The following is a 13,149-nucleotide window of genomic DNA, read 5'->3' as shown; positions in this document are numbered from 1 at the left end:
AGATTGATCTAGCTCAAAAATACCTAGGTAACATAATGCCATATTATTATATCTATACAAGGGGTCAAGATTTTTCCGGACTACGTCAGGCCAGGCACCGAAATGTGGAGAATCCGTGGATGCGGAGACAGAGAACATCGCTCGGTGATTTACCCGTCAATCATAACAACACGAAATGTTTGCTGTCCTTTGCACCCAAAAAGACAGAAACACATTGGACAACCGCCGAAAGTTAATTCATTGGATAAAGTAGCCGAGTTTAAGAATGCGGCCGCATAGTCTCGCCTCTCCAATTCGACCGAACGAGTCACATACTCCCTGAGTGACGATCAAGTCGGCAGGGGTTATTATACCGATATTTCTCCATCCCTACGCGGGCCGAGGGTTTGCTCCTCAAGGGATTTTACCCGAAACAGAAAAGTTTCATATCAACCTGGCTCCATCTACCCACTTACAATTGCATTCAGGAGGCAATGATCGTCCCATTTCGCTCTTGCCCCTCACAACTCGACTCGAGATTGCCAGGAGCAACCTCAATACTGATCCATAAAGCAACTGCAAATGAAGATCCCATAGGGTACCTATGTTCCCGCGTATATATATCTGTGCCGCTAGTTCTCTCGTCTGAATTTGTTGTCAACCCACGGTAGGATCTGCAACTTGCATCTCCTGGCCAAATAATAAAAAATGGTACTGGCTAAGCATCTTCTCCTGCCGCTGCTGGCGTCATGCAGCGCGGCCTACCAGATCTCAGTTGCAAAATCTGGTGGCAATGCCACGACCAACCTGCAATATGGCGTTATGGAAGAAGTGTGTTTAGCCCGCAGTCGTCGAATAGAATTCAAAGATCTGACACAAGCTTTAGGAGATCAACCACTGTGGTGAAGGAGGTCTCTATGCGGAATTGATTCGCAACAGGGCCTTCCAAGGTAGTACAACCTACCCTTCGTCGCTGGATGCCTGGGTGCCGGTCAGAGGTTCGTCGTTGGCTTTGAAGAACCTAAGTGACCCGCTCTCCTCGGCTCTCCCAACGTCAGTCAGAGTGTCAGGGATTGGCCAGTCCGGGCTTACCAACCTGGGATTCTTCGGCATTGATGTGCGGCCTCAGAAGTACACCGGGTCTTTCTATGTCAAGGGTTCTTACAGCGGCAACTTCACCGCAAAGCTCCAATCAACCACAAGCGGAAAGACTCTAGCAAATACTACCATTTCTTCGAAGAGTGACCGAGACGGATGGGTTCAGCATGAGTTTGTTCTTACGCCAGAGACCACGGCTTCAAACACCAACAATACATTTTCGCTGACCTTCGATTCCTCGGTAAGTTGAACTGTGGACTCTCGCAAAGCTCCTAGCTAATAATACTAGAAAACATCTGATGGCTATCTTGACTTCAATCTCATCAGTCTGTTCCCACCGACTTGGAACGACCGTCCGAATGGGCTCCGCCGCGATTTGATGCAAGCCATGTATGATCTTGGTCCTGTAAGTCTTCGAGAATGTTTACTTCGCAGAGAAGTACTAATCAAAATTAGAAATTCCTCCGGTTTCCAGGTGGCAACAACCTCGAGGGCGACACAATCCCTGGCCGATGGAAGTGGAACGAGACTATCGGACCACTCACAGATCGGCCCGGCCGCGCCACAACATGGGGATATGAAGAGACGGGTGGCATGGGCTTGGTTGAGTACATGGAGTGGTGTGATGATCTCGGGATGGAACCCAGTAAGAACACATTCTTAACATCTCATTGATCTCTCTGACTCCGGTCTACTAGTTCTCGCTATTTGGAGCGGCCACGCCCTAAATGGGGATACTGTCTCGGAGGCCGATCTCGACTTCTACGTACAGGACGCGCTGAATGAGCTGGAATTTCTCACCGGATCCGTAGACACCCATTACGGTGCTCTACGAGCCAAATACGGCCATCCGGAGCCGTGGAAGATCCGGTATGTTGAGGTCGGCAACGAGGATAACCTGAGTGGGGGCTTGGATTCGTACAAGGAATACCGTTTTCAGGCTTTCTACGATGCCCTCTCCAAGAAATACCCAGACATTCAAGTGATCGCATCGACCATCGACATGACACTACCTGGCAACGCAGGTGGTGATTACCATTTGTACGATATCCCGGACAACTTTATCACCAAGTTCAACATGTGGGACAACTACACGGATCAGCATCCAATCCTGCTCGGTAAGGGACTATTCAGCAAGGCACGAACAATTCGCTGACACCTTTAATAATAGGCGAAATTGCAGCGACCGAATTCAACAACGGTAAAGGCGTTAACTGGAGTGATTATCACTTCTCTACATATCCTTGGTGGATCGGCTCCGTTGGAGAAGCAGTCTTCCTCCTGGGTGCAGAGAGAAATGCCGACAAAATCATCGGAACAACCTATGTGAGTACTCTTTTCCAAATACGAATTTGGGCTAACGGAAGCAGGCGCCCTGGATGATGAACCTGGACAACTACGAATGGTCGCCAACCATGCTAGCCTTCAACGCGAACCCAGATCAGACAGCCCGCTCCACGAGTTGGCAAGTCTACAATGTCAGTATCACTGTTCTGTTATGTATACCTCCATGGCTAACTTTGAATGTAGCTGTTCAACCACAACCACATGACGGACACCCTTCCCGCAACCTCCCCTGATGCCTTTGGCCCGCTCTACTACGCCACCGGACTTGACAGTCAGACTAATTCGCGCATCTTCAAGGCAGCTGTTTATAACAGCACCGCCAATGTGCCAGTGTCGTTGAAATTTGAGGGCATTGAGCGAGGCGCAACAGCCGACCTGACCGTGCTGACGGCTCCGAGCGCTTATTCCATGAATGCCGTCGGTGCTCCAAACATGGTGGATAGCCAAACCGTCAAGGTGAAGGCCGGGAAGAATGGAGTGTTCAGCTTCAAGTTGCCAAATCTGAGTGTCGCGGTGCTGAGGACCAACGCTTAGTGGATTCCGGTCGTTTTACCAGTAACTACTACTTATAAAACCCAATTGACGCATATCCTATGAGAAGTCAATGGTTTGCCTTTGGCAAAGTAGATAGTATACACAATGAAGACATCCGAGATTTACTTCTTTGATCTATGAGCTCACACACACCCCAAAGCGGAATGGATTTGAAGCAAAACAACCAAGTGTTAGGCTGGCAGACTAGATCCACTATTATTCTATCTATACTTCTAACACTGCATCACCCGTCATTTTGAGCCTCATCCGGTCCAGCTGACCACCAATCCCACCGTTATCTCGGTAAGCTGTTAGTCGTCTTCAACCTCCACCCATCGCTCTCGATTCATTTCCCGGGATTTCTCTGCCGCTATGCAGACTCCACTCACCTCAGAGCCGCATACAGAAAAACTAATTTAATCGTCGGTAGCGCGTTCCAGCCCCTTCCCGCGCGTAAAGAAGGCTGCCACTGTCGCAACGAACCCAAAAGACGCCGATGCCGCGAACGACAAGCGGATAGCGCGGTAGTATACCAGTCGAGCGGCCGTCTGTACGTCCGGGGGTAGATCATAAATTGCAGAGACAGAGTGACGGATCTCGTCGATTACCTATGCAGAAGGAATTGATCAGCAAAATTCCTTACAGGGCCACCAAGACGTGGTCCAAAAGGGTATGTACGTTCCATTTATCTGGTATTCCACTCAGGGCCTCCGGGAGGCCTGAGCTCAATGTATTCTGGACGATAGCAGAAGTGACGGCGACACCCCAAACCGTCCCGAGGGAGCGGATGAGGTAGACTGTAGAGGCGGAGACGGCGTGGTCTGAAAGTGAAATGCTTAGCATTTCCTCCATTGGCTGGTTCAAGGTAGCAAACAGGAACTAGCTTACCAGAGTGGTCGAATGCAGCCAGGAAGGTAAATAGGATTCCTGGGTACACGATACCCTGACCCAGATTGGCAGGAATCATATAGGCGAAATATTTCCATTCTGCGTCGTGGAATCGCAGCAGCATCACCAGCAGGTTTCCAATGAACATCAGACCGGCGCCCGTTCGCACGAGATGAGAAAGCTTCCCCCAGCGAGACATGACAATGCCGGAGATAAGCCCTCCCAATGGAGTGGCCAAGCACGGAATAGCCAGGCGACCGCCTGCTTTGCTGGGACTGTCTAGGAGAATCACTTGAAACAACAGCGGAAGTGTGAAGAGGTACTATGAAGACCGGTTAGTTTAAATTCCAAAGACAGACAGATATGGCTTACAGCATACGCAGCCATGCCCACACAGACATTGGAAATCTGCGTGGCAACGGGGAGTACTCCCCGAAGCATCTTCAGCGGCATCACAGGAACAGCGGAGGTTCTAGCCTCAACCACGAAAAATATGACCAGGAGTACCACACTGGCAACCAACGATAAGATTACCCAGACGTTTGTCCAAGGAAGCTCGTTGCCACCGAGGCTCAGTCCGAATAACTGGCTAGAAAGTGCCAGGACTAACAAGCAGGCGCCCGAGAGATCGATCTGACGCCAGATGCCTTGTGTAGCCCGGTCAGAGGTAGGTTCAATATCATCATCTCGCGGGAACTTCAAAACAAAATTGCCCAAGACCAGCGCACTCAGCGACACCGGGCATTGCAGCAAGAAACACCAACGCCATCCAATGGAGTCCACGATTGAGCCACCAAAAGATGCACCGCAGATAGCGCCGAATCCGTTGGAGACGTTCTGGATCGCCTGGTACATGCCACGATGACGGAAAGGAATGAGGTCGGAGTTGATAATAGTAGCTGGGATAGAAGTCAGAAAGAAATTCAGAAAAATCATGCTATTTATGAAGCATACCCATAGTCATCAGACCTCCGCCTCCAATGCCAGTCAAGGCTCGCATAATATCCAAGAACACGATATCACGGGCCACGCCGCAGCCCAGACAGCCGACCATAAAGCAAATAGTGGCAGTAAAGAAGCATGTACGACGACCCAATAAATCCGAGAATCTTCCATATAGCGGCTGGAATGCCGTGCTGGTAACCAAATAGGAAGTGGTCAACCACGAGGCAGTATTTGCGGCGTTGAAATCCGAACTAATCACGGCATAGGTTGAAGCAGTGATGGTGCTGTCAAAGCCAGAGAGGAATACATTGGACATGATTGCTGGAATCATAAACAATTAGTTATTTGGTTCTATTATCCATGTTGAAGTGCCAAACACCAACCGATTTGAATCCATGTAAACCCCGGCGGCGACTTCCAAGTCGGCCGGGCTTCATTTGATCGCAAAAGAGGCTCTTGTTCGTTTAAAACAGGCATCATTGAGTCTGATTCTGTTTCGTGTTGAGCGTCTGGTCTTGCAGTCGGGTGAGGGGCAGCCATGGCGGATTGGTTAATGTTAGGAGAATGTCAGAGTCCAGAATTTGGCCGAAACGAAAATTGACAACATGTGAGGCGCCACTTTTCTCTAATCGAGTGTCAGATATTTCTCGGCTCTCTTTTTTGGTGGGAAACCAAGGCCTCGCCAGGAAGTGACTGCAGCCGCGGGCACTCGATTAGGCAACGCGGGGCGTTTATCCCCTCCGAGCACGACATCTTGCATCAGCATCACATCTTCGGCACACAGAAACACAAGGAAAAAAGGGAAAACCAGCGAATTGTATGACATCTTCTTGCGCAGATCATTGATTCCACAGACGTATATAAAGGCGGGTGAAGGTTTTTACCCCCCAACCACTCTATAAACCCTCAAAACTCTACCACAGAGAACATACGCCCAGTGCAGAATACCCACCTAAGGTTAATGTACCCTTCGCTGCACAATGGACAACATCATAGAAACTGATCGCTGGGCTAGTGCCTCCCATTATTACCACCATGAAGGTTCTTGAGTCCATCGCCTGCTTGGCCGCGGTCACGTCGCTGGCCGCTGCAGACTGGCAATTCAAAACTCGGACGGACCTGGCACCGCCTCGTCTGAATATCACCATCCCTGCGACGACCGATGTCGAGAAAGGCTACCTCTTCGTAGCGCCTTTCCCGGGCGAGGTAAACACCCCGGGCTCGCATGGCCCGCGTCAGCAGGGTCCGTACATCTTCCGCGATGACGGCGAGCTTGTCTGGTCGGGATACACCTACTTTTCCATCTGGGCCGCCAATTTCCAAAAGGCACGGTGGAGAGGCCAGGATGTACTCTTCAGCTTCGAGGGTGACCACAACCCGGGCTACGGCCATGGTCACGGCCACGCGACGCTTCTGAACCAACGCTACGAAACCATCCGGGAGCTGCGAGCGGGCAACCACAAGCTCATGGACAAGCATGAATTCCACGTTATCAATGAGGAGACCGCCCTGATCCAGATCTACCAGCCCGTTCCCCGCGACCTGAGTCGCTGGGGTGGTAGTGCCGAGCAGCAATGGATTGTTGATGCCATCATCCAGGGTATGTTGGCCTTGGACCTGTCTTCGAGGGGTAAGACTAACGACTGTCAGAACTGGATATCGAGACCGGCGAGCTGCTCTTTGAATGGTCCAGTCTCGAGCACGTTAGTCCTGATGGTGAGCTAGTTCCTTTCACGTGTTTATCACATATACTAATCGCAAGCAGAGGCCGTTCTTCCCCTCAATCCTGGTCAGGCTGGCGCAGGCTACAACTCGTCGGACGCGTGGGACTACTTCCACATCAACTCCGTTGACAAGGATGCAAACGGTGACTACTTGATCTCGGCTCGGGATGCCTGTGCCGTCCACAAGATCAACGGTACCACCGGCGAGATCATCTGGCGCCTCGGCGGCCGCAACTCCGATTTCAAACTTGGCTCCAATGTCGCGTTCTGCTTCCAGCACCATGCGCGGTTCGTCTCGCAAGGTAAGGATGAAGAGATCATCTCCCTCTACGACAACTCTGCACACGGAACGGAGAACAACCGTGGCCACGAGGTCCACACGCACCCCTTCTCCCAGGGCAAGATCATCTCGGTCGACACGGCCAAATGGACGGCGGAGATTGTCCAGGCCTTCCAGCCTCCTGACGGTCTTCTGTCCAAGTCCCAGGGCAGCACACAGCTCCTGCCCAATGGCAACGTTCTGGTGAACTGGGGCTCTGAGGGTGCCATGACGGAATTCAAGGATGATGGCACCGCCATTTTCCATGCGTACATGGACTCGGACTTCCTGTTTGAGGGCGTTGAGAACTACCGTGCGTTCCGCTACAACTGGACTGGGCTGCCCACCGAGGATCCGGCCATTGTGGCTGAGAAGACCTCTGCGGGTACTGCCATCTATGTGTCCTGGAACGGCGACACTGAGACCGCCGCGTGGAACTTCTTTGCCATCACGGACCGCTACGGGTCCCGCTCATACCTGGGACAAGCGTCTCGCGATGGATTCGAGACTTCGTTCGAGGTGACAGGTCATTCGTACCAGACCGTGGCCGCCGAGGCCATCTCTGCCAGCGGCCGAGTGCTTGCAACTACGCGGGTCGCGCAGATTCAGCAGGAGATACTGCCTCCCTCGTCGTCTGTGTCCACTGCCAATGCTCACTCGGATAGCTTGTGGGCGCAGGTGGTTTTCCACGGAGAGATTTGACCTAGATTTTGACTGGAGAGAGTGAATATGCAGCAAGGCCAGGTTATGTAGTTGTTAGTTGGTGTAGGTAGTGCAGAAGTGAGAATAAGATGATCAGGTGATGACGTCGTTGAACATTGATTTGCACGTGGCGAACGTGGTCAATACATAATCTATGGTGTATCCGATCCGATGCGATGTGAGATATGCAACAGAAGACGGAGCTGAGGCTCCGTTCGGAATGACTGCCCTCCGCTCTCATCCTGAAGCTGCCCGATCGGGACAATGCTCACCAGTGGGTCCCAGGCCCCCAAGCGATGGCAAATACGCGAATACGCAACCAATCATGATCCCTAGCTGCTGCAGACGGTTTTGGCGAGCGTTGAATCCAGGGATGTGACTAGGATTGTAATGCTCATGAACCTCTGGTAGAACAACTTTTTTTAAGCAGCAGAGATGAATCATTTTGGTGGCAAGGATGTAGACAGTGGAGACGAGAGACGTTCGGCAGTAGAGCCCCATACTTTAAGGACTTATGTAGTCAGCTCGGCCACCCTAAGATCCGGGGTTCATCTAGGCGATCATAATGAGATACATACTACTCGGATCCCTGAGTTCCCGGCTTCCGTCCTGCGAAGCGAGGCGTCTTTAATCCTGATAAAAAAAGATCATGGCCCGCATCGTTCTCTCCTTATCTCCCTATGCCATAGCTTGCTTCAATCATGGCCGCTCCTCAGCCCCCCGCGCCATTTGGGGGTGCCTCTGCAGCAGCGGGTGTCGTGACCCAGCAGCTAGAAGAATACAGCGAGAACGACCGCATCACCCCCGAGAAAGAAGAAAGTACCGATACCGCAGGCGATTCGGAGGAAGACCGACATGAGAAGATCACGACGCTGGCAAGAACCATCTCGGAGCTGTCGCGTCAGTACAGCACCAATGGGTCCATTAAAGAAGATATCAACACGTTCCTCGAGCCGGCCAAGGATCCAGAGCTGGATCCTAATTCTGACCAGTTTAAGGCCCGCAAATGGGTGCGCAACATGCTCCACATCACCTCTCGTGATCCCGACCGATATCCGCGTCGCGCGGCAGGCGTCTCGTTCCGCGACCTCAACGTGTTCGGCTACGGGACTGCAGCGGACTATCAGATGGATGTGGGCAATATGTGGCTGAAGGCTGCAGGCTGGTTCAAAAGTGCACTGGGGTTCGGGAAGAAAGTGCGCATTGATATTCTGCGTGACTTTGAAGGCATGGTCAACACAGGAGAAATGCTCGTGGTGCTAGGCCGCCCGGGGAGGTGGGTTTGCGCAGTTCCTTCTACAAGTGACAAAGAACTGATATGAGGCTTTGTAGTGGCTGTTCAACCTTCCTCAAGACGATCGCGGGGGAGACACACGGCCTTTGGCTAGATGACGGCTCCGATGTACAGTATGAGGGAATCTCGTGGGAAGAGATGCACAGCCGATTCCGAGGCGAGGTGATCTACCAAGCTGAAACAGAGACGCATTTCCCTCAAATGACTGCTGGGGATACCCTGCTCTTTGCAGCCCATGCACGCGCGCCGAACAATCGCATCCCAGGTGTAAGCCGAACGCAGTATGCCACTCACATGAGAGATGTAGTCATGGCCATGCTGGGTCTCTCTCATACTATGAACACCCGGATAGGCAACGAGTATATCCGAGGTGTATCAGGAGGCGAACGCAAGCGCATCAGTATCGCAGAGACTACTCTGTGTGGATGCCCGCTGCAATGCTGGGATAACAGTACGCGTGGGCTCGACAGCTCAACTGCGCTAGAATTTGTCAAGAATATCCGTCTGTCGACGGACTACAGCGGCGCCACTGCCATTGTTGCTATCTACCAGGCGAGTCAGGCCATCTACGACATGTTTGATAAAGCGGTGGTCCTCTATGAGGGCCGGCAAATATACTTCGGCAAGGCAGACGACGCCCGTCGCTTCTTTATTGAAATGGGCTTCGACTGCCCTGAAAGACAAACCACGGCCGACTTCCTCACCTCTCTGACCAGCCCTTCGGAGCGCCGCGTCCGCCCTGGATTTGAGAGTGTAGTGCCTCGCACCCCCGATGAGTTTGCCACGAAATGGAAGGAGAGCGCAGAGCGGAAACAATTGCTGATCGACATTGAGGCGAGTCGATCTCAACACCCTGTGGGAGGTGACAAGTTTGATGAGTTCAATCGTTCTCGCGCCGCTGAAAAGGCCAAGGGTACCCGAGCAGGCTCACCATTCACGCTGTCATATATGATGCAAGTTCGCCTGTGTCTCTGGCGTGGATTTCTGCGTATGAAGGGAGACATGAGCATGACGCTAGCCTCTGTGATTGGCAACATCATCATGGGCTTGATCGTCGCGAGTGTGTTCTACAACCTCGACCAGACGACTGGCAGCTTCTTCCAACGCGGTGCCTTGCTCTTCTTCGCCATTTTACTTAATGCTTTCGCTAGCTCTTTGGAAATTTTGACCCTTTGGGACCAACGGCCGATCGTGGAGAAACATGACAAGTACGCCTTGTACCATCCCTCGGCTGAGGCATTCAGCTCTTTGCTTGTCGGTCTACCGGACAAGTTTATGACAGCTGTTGTCTTCAACCTAATCATCTATTTCCTGCCTGATCTCCGACGTACCCCCGGCCACTTCTTCGTCTTCTTTCTGTTCTCATTCTCGACTACTCTCACCATGTCCAACATCTTCCGCTGGATAGGAGCCATCTCACGCTCCAAAGAGCAGGCGATGGTTCCAGCCTCGATATTCATGATGATTTTGGTCATTTACACAGGTTTCACTATCCCGGTCCGAGACATGCACCCGTGGTTCCGATGGCTGAATTACCTGAACCCAATTGCATACGCTTTTGAAGCTCTCATGATCAACGAATTCAGTGGCCGCCATTTCCCGTGTTCTGCGGCGGACTTTGTCCCTTTCTACCCAAATGCGCCTCTTAGTTCCAAGATTTGCTCTCAAAAGGGGGCAGTGTCCGGGCAGAATTTCATTGATGGCGACGCCTACATCAATACCTCGTTCCAATACTACAAGCAGCATCTGTGGCGCAACTACGGTATTATATGTGCATTTTTTGTCTTTTTCCTGGCGGCCTACATTATCTGCAGCGAGCTTGTCAGAGCCAAACCGTCAAAGGGAGAAGTTTTGGTCTTTCCGCGAGGCAAGATTCCAGCTTTTGCTAAGAACACCCGCAAGGATGACGCGGAGGACTCATCGACGGCAGAAAAGGCCGCCCCTGCTGTTGAAAGCCATGACCAGCAAGTCGCATCCATTGCCCGACAAACGGCCATCTTCCACTGGCAGGATGTCTGTTATGACATCAAGATCAAGGGCAATCCGCGTCGTATCCTGGATAATGTTGACGGATGGGTGAAACCTGGAACTCTGACTGCGTTGATGGGTGTGACCGGTGCAGGCAAGACGTCCTTGCTAGATGTACTGGCAAACCGAGTGACGATGGGAGTCATCACCGGCGAGATGCTCGTCGATGGTCGACCTCGCGATGGCTCGTTCCAGCGCAAAACAGGCTACGTCCAGCAACAGGACCTGCATCTCGAAACTAGTACTGTGCGTGAAGCGCTCGTCTTTAGTGCTCTGCTTCGCCAACCGCACCGCGTGCCCCGCCAGGAAAAGCTCGACTATGTCGAAGAAGTGATCAAGATGCTTGGTATGGAAGAGTATGCAGAGGCGGTGGTCGGTGTCCTTGGCGAGGGTTTGAACGTGGAGCAGCGCAAGCGCTTGACTATTGGTGTGGAAATCGCTGCTAAGCCGGACCTGCTTCTCTTCTTTGATGAACCTACGTCTGGTCTGGACAGTCAAACCGCATGGTCTATCTGCAGTCTCATGCGCAAGCTGGCTGACCATGGACAAGCTGTTTTGGTAATCATATTGCTCATTTATATGCATGGAATACTAACAGACAGCAGTGTACCATCCATCAACCGAGTGCCATGTTGATGCAGCAATTCGATCGACTCCTGTTCCTGGCCAAGGGAGGTCGCACAGTCTACTTCGGCGAGCTGGGTCCGTACATGGAGACTCTGATCCGGTATTTCGAGAATAAGGGTTCTGTTAAGTGCCCAGAGAACGCCAACCCGGCAGAGTGGATGCTGGAAATTATCGGCGCTGCTCCGGGATCCCATGCGGACCGAAACTGGGCAGACGAATGGAACAACAGCCCGGAGCGGGCGCAGGTTCGACGCGAGTTGGCTGAGATGAAGGAAGAACTACTACAGAAACCTGTGCCGCCGCCGACGGCTGGCTATGGAGAATTTGCGACACCGTTGTGGTACCAATTCGTCGTCTGCATCCATCGCATGTTCCAGCAGTACTGGCGCAGTCCGGGCTATATGTACGCCAAGGCGGCCATGTGCATCGTTCCAGTGAGTCTCCAGGCGCATTGTGTATGTGAATGAGTGCTAACGCTTTTTTAGCCTCTGTTTATCGGATTTACCTTCTGGCGCATGCCCAACAGTCTTCAAGGTCTCCAGAACCAGATGTTTGCCATCTTCATGCTGCTCATCATCTTCCCCAACCTGGTACAACAAATGATGCCTAGCTTTGTTACGCAGCGGTCCCTGTACGAGGTGCGGGAACGTCCGTCGAAGGCCTATTCATGGAAGGCGTTCATGCTGGCTAGTATCTTTGTCGAGCTGCCCTGGAACGTCGTGATGTCGGTGCCAATCTTCTTTTCGTGGTACTATCCGATTGGCCTCTACCGGAATGCATACCAGACCCATTCCGTGACTTCACGCAGCGGGACCATGTTTTTACTCATTTTGATCTTCATGCTATTTACCTCGACCTTCAGTTCGATGATGATTGCGGGCATCGAGCAGGCAGAGACTGGCAGCAACATTGCACAACTATTGTTCTCGCTCTGCCTGATCTTCAACGGGTAAGTCTTGTTACATTTTTTCGAATCGTGTCGGCGCTAATCTTTCCCCAGTGTGCTGGCGAGCCCCCAAGACTTGCCTGGTTTCTGGATCTTCATGTACCGCATTTCGCCCTTTACGTATCTGGTATCGGCAGTGCTTTCCACCGGTGTGTCCGGCGCTTCCGTCACATGCTCTGCAATCGAGCTGCTCCATATATCGCCTCCGAAGGGCGAAACATGCATGAGCTACTTGGGTCCTTACTTGAAGCAAACGCACGGGAACTTGCACAATCCCAACGCGACCGCGGACTGCCAGTTGTGCTCGATTTCCTCAACAGACCAGTTCCTGGCCAGCATCAACATCTACTTCTCGGACCACTGGCGCAATATCGGACTGCTCTTTGTGTACGTGGGCTTTAATGTGGTGGCGGCCGTTTTCTTCTACTGGTTGATTCGCGTGCCGAAGCATTGGTCGCGGAAGGTCAAGAAGGAGTAGAGTGGAGGCTGGATTGGCATTTACGATCCGATAGAACAGTTCTGTGGCTTGCCGGGCACATCTTTTGTTGATCCTTGTGCCGTGTGCCCCGCGAGCTTTACAAGTACATATGTATAGCGGGTTATTTTCATTTGGATTTTAAATTATTTTTTTTTTTTGGGGGGGGGGGGGGGGGGGGGGGGTTAATAATAGCAACATGCGCAGGGTTGGCCGTTGATATACGGTACAGCCACTCAGCAC

The 13,149-nt window shown here is 52.0% G+C and overlaps 4 protein-coding genes across 4 annotated transcripts; 3 read left to right on the top strand and 1 right to left on the bottom strand.

The window, feature by feature from the left end:
- Positions 1-687: 687 nt before the first annotated feature.
- Positions 688-2,958, top strand: N7474_004515 (alpha-L-arabinofuranosidase A; the record flags this gene model as incomplete). Its single annotated transcript, XM_057195930.1, has 8 exons — positions 688-810; positions 866-1,318; positions 1,367-1,483; positions 1,534-1,723; positions 1,776-2,195; positions 2,249-2,403; positions 2,448-2,555; positions 2,608-2,958. The coding sequence occupies 8 exons, from the start codon at positions 688-690 to the stop codon at positions 2,956-2,958; spliced, it is 1,917 nt and encodes a 638-aa protein (XP_057053326.1).
- A 416-nt stretch (positions 2,959-3,374) lies between these two features.
- On the bottom strand, positions 3,375-5,331 carry N7474_004514 (MDR family MFS transporter; the record flags this gene model as incomplete). The annotated part of the gene is made up of 6 exons (XM_057195929.1): positions 3,375-3,566; positions 3,637-3,779; positions 3,847-4,168; positions 4,219-4,745; positions 4,801-5,112; positions 5,175-5,331. 6 exons carry the CDS (start codon positions 5,329-5,331, stop codon positions 3,375-3,377), a joined length of 1,653 nt encoding a protein of 550 aa, XP_057053325.1.
- Positions 5,332-5,826: 495 nt separating this feature from the next.
- N7474_004513 (arylsulfotransferase family protein) lies at positions 5,827-7,536 on the top strand (the record flags this gene model as incomplete). Its single annotated transcript, XM_057195928.1, has 3 exons — positions 5,827-6,391; positions 6,442-6,507; positions 6,557-7,536. 3 exons carry the CDS (start codon positions 5,827-5,829, stop codon positions 7,534-7,536), a joined length of 1,611 nt encoding a protein of 536 aa, XP_057053324.1.
- A 701-nt stretch (positions 7,537-8,237) lies between these two features.
- N7474_004512 (pleiotropic drug resistance family ABC transporter) lies at positions 8,238-12,909 on the top strand (the record flags this gene model as incomplete). Its single annotated transcript, XM_057195927.1, has 5 exons — positions 8,238-8,812; positions 8,869-11,416; positions 11,464-11,919; positions 11,971-12,434; positions 12,486-12,909. The coding sequence occupies 5 exons, from the start codon at positions 8,238-8,240 to the stop codon at positions 12,907-12,909; spliced, it is 4,467 nt and encodes a 1,488-aa protein (XP_057053323.1).
- Positions 12,910-13,149: the final 240 nt, after the last annotated feature.

The sequence above is a fragment of the Penicillium riverlandense genome (assembly GCF_028828495.1).
Source record: "Penicillium riverlandense strain IBT 135883 chromosome Unknown utg000003l_segment0_segment0, whole genome shotgun sequence".
Taxonomy (NCBI): domain Eukaryota; kingdom Fungi; phylum Ascomycota; class Eurotiomycetes; order Eurotiales; family Aspergillaceae; genus Penicillium; species Penicillium riverlandense.
The sequence above is the reverse complement of the archived record's forward strand: the minus strand, read 5'-3'. Positions and strand labels throughout refer to the sequence as shown.